Source organism: Cinclus cinclus, chromosome 1, assembly GCF_963662255.1.
Source record: "Cinclus cinclus chromosome 1, bCinCin1.1, whole genome shotgun sequence".
Classification (NCBI taxonomy): Eukaryota; Metazoa; Chordata; class Aves; order Passeriformes; family Cinclidae; genus Cinclus; species Cinclus cinclus.
In genome coordinates, this window is record NC_085046.1 from 44,945,648 (window position 1) to 44,972,303 (window position 26,656).

Consider the following 26,656-nt stretch of genomic DNA (forward strand, 5'->3'; position numbering starts at 1 on the left):
TCTCATGGAGGTGCATGGCAATCCACCCATTGAGAAAAATAAATTCATATTAGGTAAGAAAAAGAGATTCACCAAAGCTGAGCTACTATTTGCCCAGAATACTGCTGAAGACTGTCAGCTGAAGCAAAGGAAACTGCCCAGAAAAAAACACATAACTTCTTGGGCACAGCAGACCTACATCTGCTGAGGAATTAAGCATTCATCTTCTTGCAACCTTCTTCCATTATTTAGATTAAATTACATTCGTATGATTTTGTCCACAACCAAACAAGCAATTTCAAACTGAAATAGACACCTTTGTCTGTAACTACATCACTTGAAAATTAAAAGAAAGCAGAAACATACATGAGAATACCCAACAGATGTTATTGCTATAGGTCCTAAATATCGCAACAAATATTTTGGCTTTTAGACCTGATATTTGCCCTTTCATAAACCTATAAACAAAGAGTTTCTAGGTGACAACTTCTAAATCTCAATGAACATTCAGTCAGACACAACTTACTACCAGAGCAGGTCCCTCTGCTGTGACAAACACTATTGCATCAGTGAGGCAACACCAAGAGCTACACTATCATAGTCATAGCCTTTGAAGGAGTAGATCTTTACCTTGCACATAAAAGATGTAAGAATGCTGTGGCTAACCTTATGATGACTCTTATCACTGAAATGCCTGTAACACTACACAAAAGACTTACTTGTTGCTTTCAATAAGCAAAAAAAAAAAAAACCCATGGTCATCACTAATGCCTTGCTACGTACACCATGAGACACCCAATGCAGTCACTCATCATAACTCACCAGTCTCTCCCTTCTCTGTGATTCCACCATATCAGAACAACCATCCAAATTTGAGCTCCTCTCCTACAGATCTGACATTCCACACACATCTTTGCTGTGCCAGGAGTCTGACACACTGTCGCTCTCTCATATGCTCAAAAACACAGTTTATATTTTCTGAATTAGGATCAAAGGAAAGAGATCTAAACGAACTTTACTGTCCATCCTGCATCCCTCAATGGTACACAGGGAGTGGACAGCCCATCAGGTACCAGACTGATGCCGTCTCCTCCCAACGCCTGTTTTCTTGATTGTTTCCTTGAAGACTGTTTTCTAATGATCAATCGTGAACTCTAGCTTCTTAAAAACTGACCTTACAGAACTACTCCAATAACACTCAGAAGCTGCCGTTCTAAACCATTCCGATTTGCTTCCTACTGCCACGTAAAATTCACCTTCCATTTCAACTAAACCCACCACAGTACAGCGCCGTGGTCTCGCCACGGATTGCTCCCGATGCCGAGGGCGCACCTGGCCGACGGTGCCATCGGACAGCCGCAGCCACACGGCTGGTGACCAGGGCCACCTCGGAAGCGACAGGGTCAGCTCCACTCTCTGTCCAGCTGCTCGCTGGCGGGCACATCCCATCGCTGCAACGCATTAGCAACTTACAGGACCACTGCAATCCACTGACAGGTAACAGGACCCCGACGAAATCGCTGAAGGCTCCGACTTTAAATTTCCTGCCAAGAGGACTCAACTCAGCTCCGAAAGGCCACGGAGCAGACCTAAACCACGTATTTAGCCCGGTATCATTTAACGTGTTCAGCCTCCCAGTATGTAAAGCCCAGCGCTGGAAGGCGGCGAGGGGAGAGCGGGAGTCCTCTTCCCGTTTCCTGACTGATGTCCACAATTCCTGGGGACGCCGCTGCGGGACACGACCCACCGCCCGGCCCCGGCCCGGGGGCCCCGCCGAGGGATGCGGAACACCGCGCGGCCCTTCGGGGGCCGCGCCATCGCCGGGTTCCCGCACGGCCGAGGGGCCGCGCGGGCCGGGGACACCAGAGACAGCGGCGGGGCCGGGGGGTGGCTGGTGGAGCGGCGCAGGCGGCGGCGGGACGGCATCCACCAGCGGCCCGCTCCCGGTTCCCAGCTCTCTGCTTGCTCCCAATTCCCGCTCCCACCCGTCTCCGCCAGCGCACACACCTGCCCGCCCCGCGCTGTCAGTCGCACCCACCTACCCCAGTGGCCGCCGCCGCGGGTCCGGCGCGCCCCGCCGCCCCCGCGCCGGCAGCGGCACGGCACGGCACGGCACGGCACCGCACCCCCCCCCTTCCGCCGGCCGCCCGCCCGCCCCTTGCGCGGAGGTGGAGCGGCCGCCGGGAGGAACCAGGAAGTGAACGGCGGCGGCGGGAGGCAGCGCGTCCCCGACCCTGCCCTTCCCCGCCCCGCCAAGGGCTCCGCGGCCCATGTAGGGGAACCGGCGCTGGGCCCCGTGCGGTTGCGAACCGCCTGTGCCGGCTGCGCGTTAACGGCCCGGGCGTGCGGCTGCCTGGGGGGAAATGCGGGTTTTGTGAGGAAAAGCCCCACGCTTTTTTGTTTTGACATGGGAACAGATGGTTCTGCCTCAGCGGGCACCTCTGAGCCCTAAGCAGGTTCAGGTTTTAGTTTGCAGGTATCCAAAATCTGTTGGCACCAAAGGAGGAGCCTTGGGGACTGCAGTATCATTCTTAGGAGGAAAGGCTGAGGGAGTTGGGCCTGTTCAGTCTCCAGAAGAGAGTACTGGCAGGGGACATCATTAATGTGTATAAATGTCTATAAGGTGGAGGGTGTGGGTGTGCCAAAGAGTTGGAGCTGGGCTTTTCTCAGTGGTGCCAAGCACTAGGATGCCAGGCAGTGGGCAGAAACTGTACATGAGGAAGAACTTTATTGTGTGGGTGACCATGCACTGGAAGGGGTTGTCCAGAGAGGTTGTAGAGTCTGGCTCACTGGAGACAGTCAAGAACTGTCTGGACAGAATCCTGTGCCATGTGCTCTAGGATAGCCCTGCCTGAGCAGGGAGGGTGGACCAGACGACCCACTGTGGTCCATTCCAACCATACCCGTTCTGTGACAGAGTGCTCCACTGCAGGTGTCACATTCAGAGCCAGAGCAAGGGCTGAGTTTGCTTGACACTCTTCACGTCAAGCCACTGCTTCCAATTTTTGCAGCCTTGCCCAGTTATTAATCATGCTGGGCAAATCTTCACATTTCAGGGGGTTGCCTCAGGCTGGCTTTATTTGGGCTGTGTTGATTTGGCACAGTCTGGTTTTTTGGTGGTGGGGGGAGGCCAGAAGTGGCTTCTGAGAGAAACTGCTAGAAGCTTCCACCATGTCTGACAGAGCAAATCTCTGATGGCTCCAAAGATGAACATGCTGCTGGCCAATTAGAGAGGTTGGTAACACGTCTGTGATGAAATATTTAAGACCAAAATCAAAACAGCACACAGGCAACTTTCTCCAGGGGTGGCAGGCGCTGCCACCAGGGCTATCCTGTCACAGCTCACAGCAATGCACCACGGCAAGCCTTGCCTTCCTTGCCATACCTAGCCAACTGTACTGCAAGCAGAAGGCCAGGGGCAGTGGTGGCAGCTTCTCCTACCTGGTGCCCCACATGAGGAGAGATGTTAAATAGCACCAGTGCCGCAGTGGCCACCACTGCTCACTCGGTGGCTGTGAGGCCGCCTGGCCAGTGACAAAAACTGACCAGAGACTCTCCGATGTGGAACCTAGACAAGATCAACCTCTCAGTGCTGTAGGATCCTGCAAGAATCTTTGAATTGGTGAAAATTGCTTGCAATAGTACCTACAAGCAGCAGTTTTTCTTTTAATCAAAGAGGATGAAGTGAGGACATGTGAGGGAGATAAACATGGTGGCACCCAGATCAGTGGAAAAAGAAGGGGAGGAGGTACTCCAGGTTCTGGAGCCAAGATACCACAGCAGGCTGTGGTGAGGCTTATGGTGAAGCAGCCCATAAGGTCCACAGGGGATGCAGAGATCCACTTGCAGCCCATGAGAGAAGTACTCACAGTGGAGGGGGTGGATCCTGGAGAAAGCTGTAATCCAGTGGGAGACCCAAATGGAGAGGGCCCTTGCTTCCAAACTAGAGCAGCCCATCTTTAGAGTACTGCACTCCTTGGATGAGTAACCCACACTGCAATAGTTTCGAAAAGACCGTTTTCCCATGGGAAGGATCCCCCAGCATAGCAGAGGAAATACTCCTCTCCCTGAACAAACAGAAAAAAATTCTCAAGTGACAATCTAACCCAAACCACCACGCCCTGTCTCCCTGTCAGTGGGAAAGAGGGAGGGGCAGTTGTGGGGGAGGGGGGAGGGAATGGTGTTTTAAAGGCTTGTTTTACTTCTCATTATCCTTCATTAATAAATTTACTTTATACCTTTGAATTCAAACCCATTTTGCCCTTAGAGTGTTTTCTCCCAGTCCTCATCCTCAACTCATGAGCCCTTCGTTAATTTTTTTTCCTCTTCTCTGCCCAGCTGAAAGCAAGAGAAGGTCAGAGAACAGCTTTCATGGATGCATGCTGTTTAGCCAGTGTCAAACCATGACATGGGCCAACACACATCATTTATTTACCACCATTATCACCATTATTTATTTTAATGAAGTTAAAGATATTGCTTTGCCTTTGTTAAACCCCCAACATAAAAACCTCAACAAGCCCAAGAAACAACTGGCATCCTTTTTTGTGTGATAAGCTTCACTACTGTCTTGTGCTAGAATTTGAATGTTCTCAGAAGTGCTCTTTAGGGCAAGAAATTGCCTTCTACCCTCCTTGGGGAAAAGCGAGCCAAACCTGGGCTCCTCCCCCTTTTGAAAAACTGGTGTTTGCACGTCAACAAGATTTGCTAGCTGAGCCTCTGGACTATGCAAGTACTCAACTAACATTAGGTAGACTCCAAGCTGGGATGGCAGAAGTGGGGGAAAAAACCGAACAAATCACTCTCCGGGCAATTGTAACTGTTAGCAGCTGTGGGCTAAGCCATGAGAGCCAGACTGTCATCTCCCTGTGGTCACAGTGGAAATCACAGGGTGCATCTGTATTAATACTGTTTCAGATCAAGAATTCACACATATTTTCAGGGAGTTCCTGATTTCTTCTTCTTGTTTGGCTCACACTGTGGAATGCAAGGATACAAGTATTGCACTGCAAGTCAAATGAAGGGTCAGTCTGTGCTAGACAGAAGCACTGGCAGATGCCATTTTAGAACACACAAACCACAGCTCTTTCAAGCATGGGCACTGCCTTTGTCTGGCCTTCCCCTGGGCCAGCAAGAAGACCTGGCCCTGCTCACCTCCCAAGGGTGAGCAAGCAGGACAAGCTACCAAGCTCCCTGTTCTGCCAGGTTCCATTGCTGGCTCTCCCCACCAAGAAGCAGTAAGCAATCCCCATACAACAATCCTAGTGTACAGAAACGTGGCTCCTTTTAGATGCAGGTAAGCCATGGGAAGAGACCCAGAAATGCATCAGCTCTGCCCCCACCTGTTAATTGATAAGCAGCCTGCCAATGGGACCAGACCAAGTTAAAACTTCCAAAATCATCAATAGTTCTTGAAGTTTGCTCCCACTGCATCATGCCACATGCTCAAGTAGGCAGACAGGAATGTTTGGCACATTTGATTGAACAAGAAGTTGTGGAAAGCTGGATAAACTCTGAAAGTGTGCTGTGCAATCCTTGTGAGCCATGAATCATTTTTAGCCAAGCAAGCATCAGCGTGAAGTCAAGATAGCATCTTTTAAAATACTCTGAAAATTATACACAGGAGCTGTGCAAAAAGGCGTGCAAACTTACATTAATGACTGCTATGCAACTTTCAATTGAGGCTGTTAAAAAACCCCCCAACCCTTAATTATTGTTTTAATATATAGTGCGAGTTTTTAATGACATTTCCCACGCCGCTTTCCCAGCGACATGTGGCACAGGACCAACAGAACCTCCTAAGGAAAGCATTTGGTTTCTTCCCTGCTCCCGCACCAGACTTCCCCGCGCACCACTCCTCGCTTGGACCTGAGGTTAAAAACTCCGCAAGGAAAATGAGGAAAAGCAGAGGACTATGACTACGCGATCTATTTCTGAGCACCGGGATATTTCCACAGCCTCCTGCGGGAGCTCTGGCTCTACCGCGAGGGTCAGCTTTCTTGGATGGGACGTTTTCCGGGCTGCGGGGCGCCCAGTGGGTACCGCGTCCCGAGCGCCGCGCCTACTCCACGTGAAAGGCTTCTGTGGCTTTCCGGCTGCATCCCGCTATGCCATCAGGCAAGGGGAGCCCCCGCTGTGAGGTGCCGGTGCCACAAGCTCTGGACAACCGGCAGCTTCCCGGCGGCAGGCCGGCAGGAAGGCAGGCAGGAAGCGGGGCAGTGCGCAGGTGCGGGCAGGAGGCGGCGGGAATGGCGTCCGTGGTGCTAAGCGAGGCTGAGAAGTTTTACATCGTGCACGGCGTCCAGGTACCGGGAGCGAGCACTGGGCGGCAGGGAACGAGTTAGGCTGGGGAGGAGGGAGATGAGGGAGGAGGGAAGAAAGGAGGGAACCCTCCACCGTCGCGTCTCGGCGCGGACCTCTGGAGTAGTAATCATCAGAGTACACCGACCATCGGAACGGGAAGCAGGCTGAGAGCGGGACGTGGATTTGTTTTCACAGAATCACACAATATGCTGAGTTTGAAGGAACGTACAAGGGTCATCAAAGTCCAACTCCTAGCCCTGCACAGGGCACCCCAAGAATCCCACTGTGATGAGAGCACTGTCCAAATGCTTCTTGAACTCTTCAAGCTTGGTGTTGTGGCACCACTTCCCTGGGGAGCCTTTTCCAGTGCCCAGCCACCCTCTGGGTCAAAAACCTTTTCCTGATATCCAACCTAAACCTCCCCTAACACATCTCCGGGCCATTCCCTCGGGTCTTGTCATGGGTCACCTCAGAGAAGAGATCAGTGTCTGCCCCTCCTCTTCTTCTCATGAGGAAGTTGTAACTGCAGCTGCAGTGAGGTCTCCCTTCAGTTTCTTCCAGACTGGACAGACCGAGTGACCTCAGCATCTCCTCTAACGACTTCCCTTCCAGGGCCTTCACCATCTTCATTGCCTTCCTCTGGACGCTCTCTAAGAGCTTAATATCCTTCTTCTGTCCCCATTTACTCCTCTTCCCTGGCTCTTCCTCAAGTTATTGCCATTGGATAGAGTTTTAGCTTGTAACTTAGCGAAGGAACATAAGTGGATAAAAGAGGAAGAGTGAAAGGTGTCTGAGGAGACAAAGATAAAATAACTGTATCCTTACTGAAATTTACTGAAAAACAACCTGCTTTTATGGGAGCAAGCTGTATGGGATCAGAGGATTCCACCTGTTTGTGGAATACAAATGGATGAAAGCACTTGGAAGGCTGGTGTATTATTTTTACCTGCTGGGGTCCTAATTACTGATACAAAAGTACAGAGCATGCCTATCCCAGGAAGGAGCTGGGTTGTGTTAGGTAAAGTACCATTGAAAGCTATGACCTTTACAGTTTTGAAATCTGAAGCTTTCTTTTGGGAACTAGAGGGACTTGGTGCAGTTCATGTCTGCCTGCAGATTGCTCATTGCAAGCTCTACGTAAATGAGATACAAATGAAAAAGTATAGTTGGTTCTTTTGTGTTCCATGGTGAAAATACTAGCTGTTGCTTTTATATCCTCTTTACTGCTGCATTTGGTATAAGAGAAGGGAAGTTTAGAGTCACGGAGTTTTTGGGTTTTAGTGAGGGTTTTTTGTTTGTTTTGTTTTTATGTTTCATTAATGATTCCCTTAAGTGCAATATATTGATTGTGATGCTTAGGAAGACCTTCGTGTAGATGGTCGGGGCTGTGAAGACTACAGATGTGCAGAAGTAGAAACAGATGTTGTATCAAACACAAGTGGATCTGCAAGAGTAAAGCTGGTAGGTAAATTTCTTAGGGATTGAGTACCTTGCTGATGAAATTGCTTGTTCATGTGACTTGTCAATCTGATGCAATTTATAGATAGGTTTGTATGTGTAATAACATGTATGTGTATAGCAGTAACTGAAACTATGGGATATGGAAATAATGACAGGATATGTAATTAGTTCTGGCTGGCTTGAGCTGGATTTACTGTAAAGTGCCTGGACAGCCTTCATTCTGAATAATAATCTAATAATCTAACATTTAATCTTGAAAACTAAAGTTGCTGTTGTGCCTAGTTATGGGGGGGGGGGGGGGCAAAAATTTCTATTCCTTTAAAATGAAGCAAAACTACTTCTAATGTGTTGACTGTGAAGAAAATAAATGTACCATGCATTATGAAGGTTCTGCAGAAAGAGCTGTTTACACAACCAAAATGACAGAAGTAGTCTTGGATATTACGAGTGTCTTTTTAACCTAGAGAAAGGTAATATATATGGTAATTATTTAAAGAATCTTCTTACATGTAGTATTGTCCTTCTAAAGCCTTATGTTCTTTAAAAAAAGTTATTTTCATTTCACTCTGATAGAATGATCTGATAACTGAAAGATAGAAATGTCAGCTTACCATAGGCATTTAAATGAAATAAATTGTTCTGTAATTATAATTCCAGTTGTGTGATGTGTTTTTGTTTTAATAGGGAGAAACTGACATCTTGGTAGGCATAAAAGCTGAAATGGGGACACCAAAGTTGGAGAAACCAGACGAAGGTTACCTGGAATTTTTTGTTGACTGGTTAGTATACTGGAAAAGAATGAAATAGATCTATTATTTGGAATAAATGACTAATCAGGTCTTGCCATTCTTCAGAAGTTTGTGCCTTCATTCCACTAACCTCCTCAAGGTGTTTGAGTAATAGAAACAAGTTATTTTACCGTTTCAGTAGCAGTGAATGTTAAGAAAATTTTTGCTGGTCCTGCAAACCAAAAGAAGCAAATCAGCAGAAATTAAATAATGAGAACAGTGTAAATAAAACAATCCCAAATTACATAGCATCACTGCAGCTGGAAAAGGGTAATGGTTCAAGTACACATGGTTGTAACTGGACTTTAGGACTAAAATATCAGCTGTTCTTTTTACCATGTTAAAGTAGAGAAAATGTCTTTTCAAAAAAGTAAGTTGGAAGAGAAGAATTGACCAATACAGACTGTGCTTTAATTGTAGTTGAAGGTTTGCTTGCTTTATCTGTGAAAGCAGTAGAAAAAGTTTGAAAAATCCTCAGTGTAAACTTCAGATGCAAAAACTAATTAGAAATTTTAGTTCCATATTTTTTAGTACATCCATCTTTCATTAACTAAAAGGGTGTTTGTTTTTAATTTTAATATTTCTTGCATTTTGCTACAAATGGACTGTTGTTTATCCTTACACTCTTCAAGTGTTTGAATTATGGAAGAAGCTAGAAGAAAACTGAGAACTCTTGTTTTCAGGTTGCTCTGAGCACAGTGGCATCTCACTGTTAGTCTAGACTGTCTGCAGCCTGAGACTACAGTATCCATGTCTTGCAGACTTACCCAAAACTGTTCTTTATGATGTAAAGTGTTTTGGCGATATCTCATAAAAGCCTTGGCATTGGCAAGTTGGCTGCTTTGCATGTGACATCCGTTTTCATTTCTATTTAAAACAAAAAAAAATGTTGCTACTCTGACACTAAACCAATATATAGCATTGTTAAAGCTAAGGTATGAGACCTACTAGGTGTATATCTGGTAATCTTTCTGATATAATTGTCTATATCTGCCTTAACATTGGTATGTCACATTATGCAGCCTTATCTAAGACTGCCTCTGTGCATCAGTATGCTCTAGTTAACTGTGGAAACTTATGCTTAAGGGGAAAGCACTCACCTGTGAATTGATAGTTTGTTTACAGTTGCTGTTCTAAAATTATCAGATGGGAAGATCAACTTGAATGTGGTCCTGCTATTAGAACTCATCTATGAGGTGTCTTAAATGGTATATGTTTATTGTTTGGGGTTTTTTTTTCCCCTGGTTATCTCTATATGAAGAAAGTCCACAGACAGCAGGGACATTTCCCTCCTAAGAAAAGTCATCTGTGGACATGTGGCAATTCTGTGACACTTCCTGTGTATGTAAATAGATACTAGAAAAACTTCAACTCATTAGATTAATGTTAGGTTGCATTTTCTGTTAATCTCTGCTTCATGAGATGGGAGGGAGATGTGCCTCAATATCATGGGAGTTGGATCTAGTCAGTTTAGGAAATAGGTAATCTTTAATTTCTGTGACAACAGGATTCAAGGGCCTGAACTTTAGAGGTGTGTAGTCACTTGTCACATGCTTGTGTCACAAGGAAAGGTGTTCTTCAGCTTCCAGAAAGACGGAAAAGACAAAAAGTGGAGGCAGCTTGTTCTGTGTCAAGGGGAATGAGCTGCTGTCAGTACCCTGATGCTTTTCCAGACTGCCACTGGGTGGTAGTAACTGAGCATAATTTGATACCCTGAATCTTCTGGTGAAGTTCCTGTGTGTTCTGTTTGGCTTTTATATTGTTGAAGCTAATAATAAAAACTCAGGCTGCAGTGATTGCTATCTTAAAATGATTATTTCCCAAAATTTTCACGGTTTCTTTTACTGATGAAAGTAATCATTTACTGGATCATGTGTATAGTTCTCTGCTCCAAACTTCTCTTTATTCTGCTCTGAGTCCTTTACCTGAAATCTGAGGAGCACACTTAGTTCCATTTTGAGACAGATTTTAATGTGAGTCTCTGGAAGGGATGATTTTTGGGGCACTGATTTGTAATCCTAGAAATTAATTATTGTAAAAGAACTCTGTGTCCTGCATGGTATTTTTACTGCCTGTCATCACTGGAGATGTCATTCATCCCGGCCCTTGTTGTTGAAAGAGTGCTATGTCTGCTTCTCTCACATTTGAGTTTTGTGGCTGATCTGATTTATCACTTCTAAACTGTAAGAAATAGAAATAACAAGAAAAGCAGACATCTGAAGTCCTTGAATGCATCAGAATTTGTTTGTGGAATTAGGGAAGCAAGGAATATATTTGTCCAGAGCTGACCATCTGTAGATTACAGTATATTAATGGCCTGAGCAATAAGTGGGAAATGCGTAACTGTTGCAACAGAAAGATTTTGACTGGCAACAGGAAGAGTTTTGAAATTCAGTAGAGATCTGTGGTAAAAGCATCATTATGCTTTAGGAGGAATCTTAGATTGTTAGGCAATGTGACACTAAATTGCTTTTGTTAGTCTTGAAAGTTACATGCTGCTTGGGCATAGAAATTCTGCACGAATACTAAGTTCTTTGTGTGCTCCATAAGCCAAGTTTTTGGTCATTTTCTGGTGTGTTAAGATGCCCCCTATCCAAATTTTGCCCAGTACAAGTTAGTTCAATAGTCTGTAGGCATTAGGTGGCAGTATTTACCAAATAGTTATAACAATATCCAATTAACATTACTTCTTTATTTCACTTTGATTGCAAGGAAATGTATAAATAAGTAAAATGGAATTAAGATGCAGTGAAATGTACAGTGATATTCCAGTTGAGTCCTAGGTTCTTTCTACTCAGCCAAAGAAAGTGTCCACTTGTAATAGAAAAATACAACATTTGATAAAACTTTGTGTTTAGAAGTAATAATGAGGCATAGATTGAAATTTGCTTCATTCTTGCAGCTTGCCTTAGGGATCATAATGCTTGCATAACTATGGCTTAAACAGAATGGCTTAAACGGGATGATCTTGTTAACTTGCATAAAAGCTGCTTCCACAAATAAGTGCGTGTTTAATACAACCTGAAGACCTGACTCAGCACTGAGTTTTACGTAGATAAGTTCCTGTCTCATAAAATTGGTGTCTAATAACCCTGAGTAATATTGTGTGTCACACTTGGAATGCTTATTTGTGTGGCAAATATAATTTGGAAGCGCTGATCAGTGCTAAATTGCCAGTAATGTTTCTTTGTATTTTTAAGCACATATAGTGCTGTTTGTTTTCTGGTAGCAGCAAATAACTTCTATAAAATCCAGTAGTTCTTCCTGGCATTCTGAGTTTTCAACAACTCTGCAAAATAGCAAGTTGGGAGAATTACTGTGAGGTAAGGATAATAGTAGATAATTATATGTATGCTTATAGATTCTGCAGTATTGTTGGCACAGTTAATTTGATGGTTTAAGTCAGACCTTGATAATGTGAATCTTTATTTGTTTGTTTTTGGGGTTTTTTTAAAGGTGAGGGGATTATATCCCAAGGCTTAGTTTTCTGCTGTATATTTGTATTCCTGGTGTACTAAGGTTTTGTATCATCATATAGGCACAGAGCATACATAAGAATATTGCCCTGTGAGGTACCCCACCAGGAGAATACAGGGTGTGGCCATTACAGATTTTGAACAGACTAAAACTACTTCTGTGTAATCATTTCCTTTGATATATTCCCTAATGAGAAATTAATTTGGTGGAGGACTGACTGGTTTATTTTAAAACAAGATTTGCAATGCTGCTACAGGTCCACTGCTTAAGAATATTCTTGCCTTCTCTATAAACCAGAGTTTGGAATCTTTGCTCATTTTTTTGCTGTATATGCATCTCTGGACATTTCTGTTCTATTTTATTGTTTCTTGGAGGCAAGGCATTTTTGTTAGGTTTGGGGTGGTTTTTGTTTGGTTAGTTTGGTTTGGCTTTTATTTTTTTGGGTGTTGGTGGATTTTTTAGGCCTGTTTTCTTTTATTGTTGGAAGTTTCTTAGCTGTGTACCAGGCCCCAGCACTGAAGGACTTTCTTGCATGACTGCTCATAAATACTTTGTTTTGTTGGAATTGGGGAAGTAAAGACCACACACTTTCTCAGATCCCTTCAGGAACAGATGCTGTTTAATTGCTGTTCTCCATAAACTGCAGAGAGTAATGACATGCTTTCTTTAAGGAGTTTGATAGCAGACAATATATTCAGTAAAGAAATCACCAATTAAGGTCAGGCAGACATGTTACTTATAAAAAATTATTATTAGATTCTACTTGTCATATCATCATATCTTTCTCAGCCACTCTCTTAATAATTTAATATTCAGCTGTTACTAGGCTGTCTTGGTGGCTGTTGTGAACTCAGTACAGATGCCCCACTTTTCTTCTTTAAAGAGCTGAGGTGATAGAGGGTGACAGTGCTTAAGAAATATTCTCTGAGAGAATTCACCAAATTTTACTTTAATTATAACTGAGGAACTGAAGGTAGTATTGGGATTTAGTGGGTATTAGTATTTGTAACAAAATGTCAGTATATTATCTGCATCGAAACCTTTTCTTATGCAAAATGGAAATAATTCCTTTTCAGATAGGATGCATATTCTTGCACAAATAAATCCTTAGATACTTCTAATGCTTTATATTTAAGAAATATTGTTTGGGTATTTTCTGTTTCAGAAGTGAAAGTATTATTTTCTTTCTTTATCTAGTTCTTCAAATTCTCCTGAATTGGAAGGCCGGGGAGGAGAAGAACTTGGCACAGACATAGCAAATACGCTGTACAGAGTATTCAGCTGCGAGAACAGTGTAGACTTGAAATCCCTTTGTATTAATCCCAAAGAGCACTGCTGGGTTCTGTATGTGGATGTATTGGTAAGTACAGAAATGAAAACTTAAGATTCTGCAAAATGTTTCAAAGTCAGAGACTGACCTAGCATAATGTATTTTCTTATTTTAAAAAAAACCTCTCATAATGTGATATAATGTATCACAGCATGGATGGCAGTTTTCTTGTGAATCTACTTACAGTAGTTAATCACTAATTTCAGCTTGATCTTTTTCTACTGTTCTTGATGCTGTTGTGCCACTGCAGAACTAATAAAACATTGAATACTCCAGATCTGTCTCAAAGAAAAATCAGATCTTATACTGATAAGGAAATTGCCCCTAAAGAAGGGTAAACTTCTCTTCCAAGCTAGATGTAACAGCAAATACATTGTTCAAATGAATGTAAGTTATCGTGTGTGTATGTTATCCCTAACAGAACAGTCCATCTGTCTGGTTCTTTGTGCTCCTATCACTACTAATTCACTAAAGTAAAATAGAATTTTTTTGGCAAAAGCTAGATTTAGCTTAGGTGCTTTTTGATGAAAGTTGTATATGTCTATTAAATGTAGAAGATAAACTGAATATTTGTTCCCGTGACAATAATGGAAACTGAATTTTATGTGTACAAATCTGATGCATGTGGCAGCTCAATTTCCAAAATATGCTGCATTTAAAACACTCTGTCATGGGAATCTCAATACAAGTCTGCAAATCAAACTCTTCTAAACATTATTTCCAATTCTATTGGTCCAAAGTTGAGTTTCTGTTTGTCAGATTTGGAAGTGAAAGTATGTTAAGGGATCTTACAGCAATTCATTAGGGTCTGTGAAATAATGTACAAAATGTTAAGCTTTATGGCCAGAAAATTAAATTCAGGGTTTTGTTGAACAGAACAGGAACACTTAGACTAAAACCTAAATAAACGTGAAAATTAGTTCTAGGTATTTGAAAAGCAGCAGCATTAACCTAATTATAGTAGATACGGCACAACAGTCCAGCTACAAAATGATGGAATATGTACCTCTGCTGAGTGCTTTAACAGCCCGAGTCACTGGCTCATTGCAGCTTGGCATGGTTTAATGGAGAATGAAGTGTTAGGTCTGAAAAATCACACTGAGGCCTTTAGTTACTAGGTAATTACAGGCAGAGGTACAGAATATTAAATGCTGTGCTTATTTAAGCAACATGCTGCTTAACATTGCATAGGCAGTGCATAAACAGAGACTTTCATAAAGCTGTCTGCTTCTGTCTACATATATATATATATATATATACACACACACACACACACATTGTTCTGTATAGCTTTTGTTTGAGATATAGCTGGTCATTATCTGATTCTTCCTGGACAGAATTTATTAACTGTCCAGTTACAGAGAAAAACAGACTTCATGTTTTCATGCTACTAGTTGTATCAAAATTATGAACATCAGGGCCGATGTTATGTGAGGAATTTTACATTTAGCTCTTTTTACAGTGCCGATAAAGAATCTGTTGCAGGTTCATAATTATGACTCCAAACTTCATGAGTCTTTTTAATGTTATATGCTGCAGGGATTTTGTGTGTGAGCTGTTGAAGACCTGTTGATACAGTTAGAACAAGATACTGTTAACATTTCTCTTGTACTGTGTTCTACCTCTACCTTTTATTTCTACCTTAGGCCTCTATTTTTCACATTTTTTATGTATTTGTAATATTTCCTTTTCTAAACAGTAGACATATATATTAGATGTGGTAGTGTATACCTAATGTAGGTGCTTGACACCTACAGATATTCCTGAGGCTGCTGTTGCTGAATCATTCCTATAGAATTCTGATTTTTGTAGGGTGTGTGGTGTAGGGATGACACTTGGGCTAAGGTAAGGAACAACTCATATTATTTGTCATTTGAGGGAGACAGATTCTGAGTATAAAAACAACACTCAGAGAGAGTCCTTTGGGTGATACTTTTCTTCAGAATTCCTGGAAATTGTTTACATTGGTGTTTGTATTGCATAGATAGTTGGAGGGAAAATGAACCTTAAGTCTGTTATAGGGCTAAAAATACTGATACCTTTTAGCCAGGTGTGAAGGTACTTGTCTGGACATCTCTCATTCTGAAAGACAAAGATCTGGAATGAATGTGGTGAGCCTAGAAATACTCCATTGCTACAGAATTTAGCCATGTGCACTTTGATTGAAACATCTATATTCAGCTTCTGTGTGTAAACAAAATTTGACACATGCACCCTCAAAAAGTAGTGTGGTTTTCAGTCATGGATTTGTCAATTAAAAACATCTCTCAAATATTGTCTACTGGTCAGTGTACTTGGGATGGGCAATAATTCTGTACAGTCAGACTGGGAAAAAAATAACTTCAACCATTCACATCACAAAGATGGAGACATACGGACAAATTGAGATACATGTGTTAAAGGACAAGAATATCTACCTTGACCTTTCAGAGTATATGCATTCTTTCTTAATAATGGAAGGCATTCCACTTCCAAGTAGTAGCTTATCATCGTGGAGTACTCTCTCTGTTTCCCTCTATTTCTTTCCTTTCCTAAGCAAGCTATTGATGTCAGAAATAAGCTTTTAGGCTTTTTCGGGTGGGTTTTGATATATACATACATATATATATATATATATATAGAGAGAGAGAGAGAGAGAGAGAGAGACAGAGACAGAGAGAAAGAGAGAGAGATAACCTTCTCCCCATTATTTGCCCCAGCAGCCTGATGGGCTAAGCAAGGAGAATCAAAGTGTTCAATCTCTTATCATCCCCTATCCAGTCACAGTATATTGTGTGTCAGGAGGACAGGGTGCATTAGGTTCTCTTGAAATTTTTGCAGTTCACTACTGAGCACTTTCGAGGGTTTCTTCATGTTCTCTATTTTTACCTCCACCCCCAGTCTGATTAAAAAGAAGTTAGGAATCTCTACTTTTGGAGGAAAAGCTTCTCTGAATAAGAGATGGGTTATAACAATGTGTTATCTTTTATTTCCCATAACTTTTCTGTTGCATATCAGTAAATTAAAAGCAGATAAGACCCCTCTGCTTCCCATAACTCACAGTGTGAGGGCTTTCTTAGTCCTAAAATAACTAAATAAATAGGAGGATGTCAGTACAAGGTGCTTCAGCTTAGAAAAGTGTTAATTTCTTTGTGGAGGACTTGTTGCACCATGCTCTGTGTGGGCAGTGTTCCTTTTCTCCAGGGGCCACTGTAGTATAGATAAGGCTTTAGAGCAGCAGCCTGAATACAAGCGTAGCAACAGTGCAGACACATCCCATTATTGTGTTTTAATAACAAAGATATTGTGGGGTTTATTATGTTACCAAGTAAAATCCAATAATGACTGAAAGGGGCAAGTTAATCTCTCTGTATCCAGCAGCTGCTTGCAAAGAAATAATCTGATCACCTTGGTATTTAGCTTTCTATCCCAACTTTTTGTTATTCTTTTTACACTCTTCAGTCTGTCTTCATAAAAAGTAACTGTTTTTACAGAATATCTCATTTATGATTTGCTCCCTGTGCAGGAGTTTATCTCATTTTTAAAAAAATTTGAAGAACAACCAATGCAAAACGTGTTTTGCTCTCATCATACAGCGTAGATTCATGTCACGGAGAAGCATCCATATGTTCTTGCTGAAGTAGTTCCAAATGCCTGCTCTGTGTGTGTGTGTTCTCAGGAAATAGTACTGGCAGCTGAGAGCTCAGCTTGTCTGAGATGTGACAGTAGGGTATGGACACATCTCTGACTTGTCTGGCAGCCTGCAGAAGGTATGAGTGGTTTTAGGAGCCCTCCCTTTTTACCTTGTATGCAGTGCTGCTTTTCCCTTTGACTGTTTTCATGATCTTCATGGGAAGAAGCTGAGCTAGGCTCCCACCACACACTTCAGCTGTTGATAACATTCATTTGAAAGAGACTTTGACATCAGGCTCTCCTTAGATCACTTTCAGCTATGAGACAAACCTGATGATGACTCTTTCCCATAAAGAGAATAAATCATGATGTGCCTACATAACTACACCTTATAAAACTAGTTTTCTGTACCATGTTCTCAGTGACAGTGTGTGTTTCTTCTGTGAAAGCAGTTCTCCCAATTGGTTTTGTCCATCTGATATTTTAAAAAAAGCTTCTCTTTGAAATGAAATATAGAAAATTGAGTGGCTTAATTTAACACCAAAGAATTAATGTGATGAGTTTATAAAGGTTACTCTGGTCATAGTCTAGCTCAGAACCTTAGCACAAGATTAAGAACGGTGGTGGTTTCATTTCAGCTTCTATTATTAAATTTTATCATTAATTTTATTATGAAGTGCATTAACTCTTCTATTTTGCATGTATAATACAGTTAGCTGAAATCTTAATTTCCTATCTGTTTCTTTTCATAGATAGGCTTTAAAGGCAGCTCTGTTTTTTGAAAACCTGTTCTGGTAATTAATTTCCTTCTTTTTCAAGTTGGTTTAAATAAAATAAAGGCTTCATTTAAAGGCACTAGCCTGATTTAAAGAGATTCTTCTTTTCCTCCCCAGTTACTGGAATGTGGTGGGAACATCTTTGATGCAATCTCTATTGCAGTGAAGGCAGCTCTCTTTAACACAAGGTAAAGCACAGATCTTATTTCATGGGTGGAAGTGGCATGGGAAGTGGAAGAGAAGTACTCTCTGTGAGCAAAGCATTTTTAATGCTTAATTATTTAAATAAGAAGTACCCAGGACAGCTTGCATTCAGGTACAAGGCAGTCATTTGCATGCAAGTACCATGAACTAATGTTATTTTAATTCAGTTTCAGGTGATGAAGTGTCATATTGCATGTTATTCACAATCATGTTCACAATATAACTTTTATTGTAGCCAGAACACAAAAAGTAGTGTTGACCATGTAGTTTTGTTGGAAGTAGTTGGAGGCCTTGGTGCTCATGCCTTGTGGGTTTGAAACAAGAAGTATTCACTGATATGTGATGCTTCTGAATAAGAAGCCCTCTGTCAGTGTGACTACTGATTTGTAATCAGCCCTGGTTTTCCACTTTTATTCCAGTACTGATTTTGTTCTCATTAACTGTCAGCCTAGAGTTCTTTTTAAAACCAAGAGGAAAAAAGTGGTAGTGAGAGATTGTGGGGAGGGGAAAATGTTGTTTTTAAAAAAAACTTTGCCCCATGCATGTTAATCTAAAGAATAGGAAAATAAAATCTAGTAGAATGAATTATGCAAGTCTTTGTTTTAAAAAGACTCATTACTATTTTTTCTGTTGTTTTTATCTTCTTTATCTGTAGGTGAAAGGGAATAGAGTTTTGTGGCACCCTTGAGAAAAACAACCTAGTGAATAGGTTTACTAAAAAACTTACATGGCAAAAATAGCTGGTAGAGGTGCAAAACCTAGACTCCTACAAGCATAAATGTTTTAAAAGTGGATCTCAAATTGTTCTTCAGCATTAAATTGGAGATCTGCTAAAGTCACTAGTATTGTTCTGTCTTATTTACCAGGGAATCTAGGCACAGTACTAGATGTAGAAAAGTACGTGCAAAAAAGAAGAGGAAAATATGCTTCGGAAGACAGGCAATATACCTGGCTATAAACACTTTAAAAGAGATAAGGGGAGACTTATCCATCTGAAGCTAGAAGTAGTATGTGTTGCTGAGAAATTTCTCATGTTAATCAAGTTCTCAGCAGTACCTTTTAACAGTGGATTGTTTTTATAACATTAACAAATACTTTTAGAAATGTAATGATTCACAAATGAGTTGGCACTACAGCAAAAGGAAGAAATGCCTATATTCCTGTGTGTGAGTTGCCAGGATGCAGAATTCATATAGTTAAAACAGTTACTACTGTGTGAGTTGCTTTGCAGATCCACAGCTCATATATTTATAATATAACAAGGTCTTTTTTCTTACTTTAACCACAATAAAGAGAGACAATCATAAAAAGTAATGAATTAAATAAGTGAATAGAAGAAAATGTTGCTCTGGGAACATGGACAACATGATGGAGGGTGTAATTATTTTAATGTTTCTTACTTATTTTTATTCTTCTGGCAACTGTGTCTTTTATATAATCTTTAAACTCCTGGCAAGCATTGCAAGTCTCGTTGAAGTTGAGTATCATTTCATAATGTGGTACGGTATGACACAGCCTATTGAGTTTTTAACTTTGAAAACCCTATCTTATTGATTTGACCAGGGAATACTAGTACAGTGCATCTCATACAAGCTCAAAAAGTCAAGAGGTGAAATTCAAACTGAAAACCTGTTGTCCTCATTCACTATTCCTCTCCCTTTCCCTTTGTAGCTGCTGGATTTTCTTAGGATTGACACAAGGTTGTTTAGGAGTGCTGCCTGTTCTCCATAAAATATTCTCCAAACAAGAACATCAGTTTGAAGATTGCTTCAGATTTAGTGTTTTGAACTGTGTTCAACTTGTGTCCCCTCTTTGACTCTTACTTTCTTTTCCTACTTTGTTTACAACCAGATTTTTGTTCTAAGTGTTTCCAGATCTTTGCCAGCCTTGACTAGAGCATTGGAACAAAGAGCAAGGAGCTCAAGCTGCTCTTATTTCTTTGAAGCTACAAAATTTTAGATATTCAGATAGGCATTTGAAAACTTCAGCTTCAATTTTAAATCTTGATCTAAGTATGTTTGTAATATCTGTGGACACATCATGCTTTAGAGCTAAGTAAATCAAACATCATGACTTAAGGAATTTTGCACAAGCTTTACGGGATTTAAATCCTTTGAATGCCTGACCTGACTTGTTCTCTCCCCTTCAGGCATGAAATAATGACAATAGAACTGGTTTAGGGGGAATATTTACTCCCCAGAGTTTTGCATTGTTCATCGAGTTCTAAAAACTACAGTCAAGATCATGTGCACAAGATAGCAGATACCATGTCTCCCAGATGTGTAAGGATGGATTTGTTAATGATGGAAGTAGATTTTGCAAAATGTGCAGTTAGCTACTGTGTCTGGATGCAAAACTTGGTCCTGTGGAATGTGCCTACTTGCAACCGAGGCTGCAGAAAATAGGCAAGTTACAAAAACAACTAAGTTTACAGCACAACAGTCTTGCAGATACTGAGGTTTTTGCTGCACAGCATGGTAGAAGCAGAACTGATGCCTACTTGAAGGGTGGGACTGGTTTTGCATTTATGAAATCTGGGTCTGCATACACAGAAAAGAGCACTGTTTGTTTGTAAGTCTTGCTGTACAGATCTCTGCCCTGATTAGTTGCAGGAATCAAAATAGAAAAATAAAAGTTGCAAATTAAACTTGTACAGCTATTTCTTCAGATAAATCTGCACAAGCTGGGAGAGGAAATCTACAGTGTTCTGGAAAAGCTTTGTGCTACATTCACTTTGCATAGTTTTTGTGTCCATATACCCCTTTTTATGCAACTGTGATGCTTGTGTCTTTTTGCCTTTGCAGTATTTCTAATTTGCACCTCTCTCATCTCTACTTGGCCAAAAATGCTCCTTGAAGGCATTTTTCAGATATCAATTCTGGCAACTTTTTCTTGCAGACCAAAACTACTCTGGTTTCAAAGCTATTTTAGGCTGGAGTTAAAAGTGGCTTAATCTCACAGATTTTCTTAAAGTCTTGCCTTGTTTTTTAAACACTGCTCTGGCACGTACACCTCTCGCTTGACTAGGCTGTTGGCCAGTGTTGTCTATTGTCCTGTGTAGCTTGAGGGTTAGTCACCTTGTGACTTTATTTCATCAACTTCCAGTGGAATATTTTAAACTTGAAAATAGGCTTTGATGCATTTCTAATGAGTTGGAAAACATTTGGAGTTTAATTTCCAGAGAAAGTGCACATCACAATTGTTCTGCTTACTCAAAGTCTTAGTTTTGGGTTGGCTCAGGCCAGTATGCTTGTAGGGATCTTGTTGTCACTGGAGCAGAGTTAGCTGTTTTGAGGTATTTGCCACTACGACTTTTAGCCACAAATAACTAAAATACTCTTCCAAGGATCAATCAAAATCACTTTGTGTTGGTGGGGGAAAATGTTCATTAAATCAGTCCCTGTCTCCTCCTCTTTTAAAATAAGAGATTTGTTACAGAGGACATAGAAGCATGTAAGTTAGTTATAAAATCTAGTTATAAAACAAAATGCTACTGTAAAAGCGCTAACATAAAACCAGATTATGGTTACTGAAGTTAGCTGTCTTGGGACATCTTGAAATATTTTGTTTTCAAGTGCAAATGTGTGAAAGAGAGAGTAGTGTACGTGAGCTCTGTGTGTTTTACTGGCCAGTAATGCCAGGTCTCTCAGTCAGTACTCCCCTAGCAGACACCTGGATAAATGAGGGTTTATAAGACGCTGACATTCTTGGCAGCTTGAGATACCATCTTCTACTAAATTGTTTTACATTACTTTATTCATTATGCTAAGGAAACTGCCTTAAATCATCCCATAAAACTTCCATTAGATGGCTATCACAAATACAATGTATGTACAACTGATAAGGAGACTGTCTAGCTCATTTATGAGACAGCACATCATTCACAACTGAGAAGAAAGCATTTCTTGGATTTCTGCCTGGGTTTTCAGAGCTGCTTTGTCCTGATATGTTACATATCCCTTGTATATCTGTCCTGAGAACAGTAGAGTGTCTTGCCAATTTTCTCATCTTGCTAGAGAAAGGATTTTACTAATGCCATCTTTTCTCTTTACCCCAGCTCTACTTAGTAGGTGTTACTCTTTCCTGAACAGCTTTACTACTTGTATTTGCTACTGATGACACATCTTTGCCAAGCAATGCAACTGATGTAATGCTGACAACTTTACTGTTGTCTGCAAGGTTGAGAACCACAGAACAAAAGGATTCAGTCTTGGTAATTTCTCTTCTGTACATCCATGACATTCCTGTACATACAAAGAATTGTTCAGGACTGATATGTGCAAGTTTCAAATTAATTTCTCCCCATATAATAGTGTAAAAGCTCAAATTTTAACTGTTTAAATGATGTAAATATGGTGATCTTTCCCTAAGTATCTTTCCATTTTCAATGTTTTTTTGACGTCTGGGATAGTGAGTTGTTAATTCTTTGATCATATTCTGTACTGTTCTTCTAAACATTTTGCCTCATTTAGAAGAACAGGAATTTCCTGGAGTTGTGACTCGAACAGTTGTATTTGTTATGTGTTCTAGCAATGACTCTGCACCTTTTGTTTCCACAGAGTACCCAAAGTGCGTGTTCTGGAGGATGAAGAAGGCACCAAAGAGATTGAGCTGTCAGATGATCCTTATGACTGTATTCGACTTAATGTAGATGAGGTGCCTTGTATTGTCACACTAAGCAAAGTAAGCCTGACAAATTCCTGCCTTCCTGCCTGGAGACTCCAGTTTCTGTTAATTTCATCTGACATTTCTTTTTTCCCTACAGATAAAATTGGAGTTAGAGGAATGGTCAGTGTCCACTATGTATGTGTTTGTCTTTGGCCTCCTAATTAAGAACTTCTACTGAATTAGGGGTTTTTTTGCACCTCTGACTTGTAGGTTTCTATTTGATGTATTCTTAAAAGGCATCTTACATGCAGAGGAGTTGTTTCTTATTTTTCATCTGCTCGTTGCTTAACATCCAGAGCAGCAGATATATCAGTATGTTAAAACTGAGGTCACTGTGTTCAGGAGTGGAGGTTGTGTGATCTGCCTGGAGTTACATACTGGGTATTTGTTGCTGAGGACAGAACTCAGTTTTTATAGGTGCAGTACCATCCCTTTCAGGACTTTTGTCTTCCATGCGTAGCACACAGCTAACACTGTTGATTTTATGGGTGCTGCATTTTCCATTGCAGGTGTTAGTGATTGACTTAGGTACCTGAAAGTTTGCTTGGCATTTCTTTTAAGGAAATTGAGTAAACAGTAGAGGGGCCATTGCTGAAATGAGGGCTCACCTGAGTCTTGGGATTTTAATTTTCAGGTAGAGGGGAGCAAAGTCTGTACTTAGAGTTGCAGGGAACTCCATATTGGAATATGGAGTTTCATACAGATAAAAAAGAATGGTAGAAAGGAAAACAGTATTAAATAGTGCTTATCTCACCTCTGTTGTTTATGTACCCATAATTTGGGGTCAGAGGCTGTTTAAATCCTGTGCTATGAAGTCAGTCTCTGACTGTTTCCAAGGGCCACATGATTTTAGCATGGGAAGCTGTAGGTAAGTAACAAAGCTACCACTCACAGTTTGATTTCTCAATGGGGGAGCTTTGAGAAGGCAAACTAATGCATTGTTTTGTTACTTACTTGCAGATTGGATATAGGCATGTGGTGGATGCTACCCTTCAGGAAGAAGCCTGTTCTTTGGCAAGCCTGCTTATTTCAGTGACGAATAAAGGTGCCATCACTTCTATGAAGAAGGTGGGGAAAGGTAGCCTGGATCCTGAGAGTATTTTTGAAATGATGGAGGTAAGGAGTGTTGAGCTGTTGACTGTCTTGGATGATACTGGATGAACTGGAGCTCGGGCGTACAGAAAGCTTCAGTAAGGGCTTTTGGAGCAGAGACTTTGGTGCTTTGATTTAATGCAGGAAGGAACTTTGTTAAGGTCACAGGTAGTTTCTTTGGAACAGATTCTGATGTGAGTGGACATTGTCTAAAACTTCTGGTTGCCTGAAATGTATGGTACTCACATTTGTTTCAGGCAAGTACTTCACAGCTGTAAGACAGTAAAGCTTAAGCTGAGAAACTGAGAGTATATTTAAAGAATGTGTTCCCTCTTTTATTGTTTCTTTTAAAGACTTAAAGAGCAAAACTTCCAACATAGTAAAGTCCCTATAAGAGTAGGGATGGTATTTGAAATCAGTGGTGCGTGGGTGTTCTAGTCCAACTCATTTGTTATATGATAAAATTACTATTCTCATTTTACTGTTGTTTTACGTTGCTTCTTTATTGAATTTACATTCTGTCCCTATTAAATAAATATACTAGTATCTGAATATTGTCCACATTCATATAAGATCCATTTTAAACCCTTCTTCAGGCTCTTAGATCTGTTCTCCAGCATAAATTCTCATGCCTGAGTTTCCACTTGCGCATGAGACAGAAATGGGTTTTGAGCTTGAAAGTCAGAATGAAAATTAGATATTTCAAGCTAGCTGTTACCTGGAGACACAGGGCTGATTTCTGCATGGCTCCATCTGAGGAATGCAGAAATTGGAGCCAAGTTTGACAACAGTTGGTCTCAAGTGGGAATTACTGAGTATATGGCACTTGACTGCGTCATGATTTCAATTCAGAGTGCTTATCTCAGTGGTACCAGTGGGCTTTTTATTTGTGTTCAAACATGCCTTTTGTCCCCCTTACCTGGGTAGAGAGATGTTATCTCTAATTCCTCTGCAGGAGTGAGAGATAAAGCTGATCACAAAAAAACCCAAGATGTTTTCTGTAAGGTCAGAGATTATCTGTTTGGTCCTGCCTTAAACTCAACATCCTGATTGGGATATCAAGAAAAACATAAAGGCCTGGGAATTCCCAGTGGAGGATCTGAGTAACCTATGTCTGACACCTCTATTCCTGAATGATTTGGATGCAAGTTAGAGGATGTTCAGTTTTTCCTCACTGGTAGCCAACATGCATTCTAGGACATATCTCTTAGGAAGGGCATTTCATGGAAAAGTTTTGGGAAGCTACCAGCATTACGGGTTCTTTTTTACTGAGTTTATTATCTGATCCACTAAAAAGGCAAGCAGGAATAAGATGGCAACAGTGTTGGGTCAATACCAAAGTTCTGCACAGATCCCGCTCACTTTGACGTGGGGTGAGTGATGTTGTCCTACATTTGAGGAGAAGAAAGTTTATCAGCCCTCTTGACTCTGGACTGCTGCAGTGATCTTTGTCCCAGTGCAGAGCTGTAACAGTTTTTTTCTTTGCCCTGCTCATTTGTGTAGCACCACTCACAGTGTCTAGGATTGACAGCTACCCTGCTGCATCAAAGCTTTCCCAAATTTCCTTTGGTATCATTGGCCGTATTCTGGCACCTGGCTCTTCAGTTAAAAATGTAGCTTATTTTCAAGTATGTCCATGCTTTCAGTAATTGTCACCAGGAGGTGAAACAGAGTTTTGTGTCAGCTATATGGCAAGCCTAAGCTTCGCTGCGTAGATCAGGAACCAATAAACTCATTTTAATATAATCTGCCTTTTGCTCTTTAGGGATGGCTGGACTCTTTATTTCTGTTTGCAGTCAGTATTTCAGGTCATTTAGAGAGACCCTGGGAAAGCTCCAATGGGCACCACTGCCTTAAGGTCTTTATTTCACCACTGCCCAATGTTCCCCTGCCCTGTAGCTTGCACAGTATATTTGGGTGTGTGGACAAGTAGAGGTCAGGACTGGAGCTAATCCTGTTGTTTTCACTGCTGGAGTTTATTTCTGTAAAGAAAACGTTCTGTTAACACCTCTAAGGTACTTGGACAGGTCAGAATTACACATTATATGAAGGATCTGCTCACAGAGTGATTTGGTGGTGCAGCCAGTGTGCATTTTGGGCTTCTCTGGCCACAGGACAGGGTGTTCAGCTGGTCTAAATTCACTCTGCTGATTCTGAGCACATTCAGAAGAGACTACTGAACTTTCTGTTAGTAGGCTGCTTTGCTGGTCAGGTGTCTCTTGTCCTCTGGCTGCTAGAATATTGCTTCATGGTCTGTGTGCTGACTAATTTGAATGTGCTTGTGCCTGATGTGAATTTAATTTGTATTTCTGAGTGATCCAGCAATGCGCAGGTTTGGCATTAATGATTGTGAAATGCTTCTGTGATGAATAAGAGCACTGCCTTTGTGTGCACATTTTTCCAAAACTTAATCAAGTTAAAATGAAACTTCCACCATCATTATTTTTTCTAAATTAAAAGCGTATTTTATGTTACCAGCTGGTGTATATGAATCATCAAAGGGAAAGTATTTGTCAAAAGGAAGTGTACTGTAAGAGTTGTCTTCCTGTAAATAAGCATATGGCTCAGGTTTGTTTTGCTTTCTTTGCTTTTCAGACAGGACAAAGAGTAGGCAAGTCACTTCACATAGCCCTTCAGAAGATTTTGGATGAAGAAGAGAGTTTGGGGACTTCACGACCAAAAGTTGGATTTCTAGGATGAGTTTTTATTAAATGTTCAAAACTGTTTTTAATTGATTGTGCAATCTTGTCCATTTGTATATAAAGAAAAGGTTATATTTTTTGTTCCAGTAGAGTCATCCTCCTGGCTAAGAGGCTTTCAAAATGCTACTAAGCATAAAGAAAGCTACAGTTAAAGGCAAATTAGCAAATTTGAGACGCTTTCCAAATGGGTAGATGCTGGCACCTAGGAAGCGCACCAGCAGCAATTGGTGCTGTTGCCTCGGAAGTGCTCAAGTCTGTTTTCCA

At 41.1% G+C, this 26,656-nt stretch overlaps 2 protein-coding genes across 3 annotated transcripts in view; one reads left to right on the forward strand and one right to left on the reverse strand.

Annotated features, from left to right (window-relative positions):
- ZDHHC3 (zinc finger DHHC-type palmitoyltransferase 3) overlaps positions 1–2,113 on the reverse strand; it is a 31,072-nt gene extending 28,959 nt beyond the window's left edge. For both annotated transcript variants that reach the window (XM_062509585.1, XM_062509592.1), the window contains exon 1: positions 2,022–2,113. The gene's annotated coding sequence lies outside the window, so the exon portion shown is untranslated. The remainder of the gene's footprint in view (positions 1–2,021) is intronic.
- Positions 2,114–6,212: 4,099 nt separating this feature from the next.
- On the forward strand, positions 6,213–26,421 carry EXOSC7 (exosome component 7). The gene is made up of 8 exons (XM_062497053.1): positions 6,213–6,284; positions 7,642–7,743; positions 8,428–8,522; positions 13,206–13,368; positions 17,844–17,914; positions 22,490–22,613; positions 23,559–23,714; positions 26,286–26,421. Exons 1-8 carry the CDS (start codon positions 6,228–6,230, stop codon positions 26,388–26,390), a joined length of 873 nt encoding a protein of 290 aa, XP_062353037.1. The 5' UTR covers positions 6,213–6,227; the 3' UTR covers positions 26,391–26,421.
- Positions 26,422–26,656: the final 235 nt, after the last annotated feature.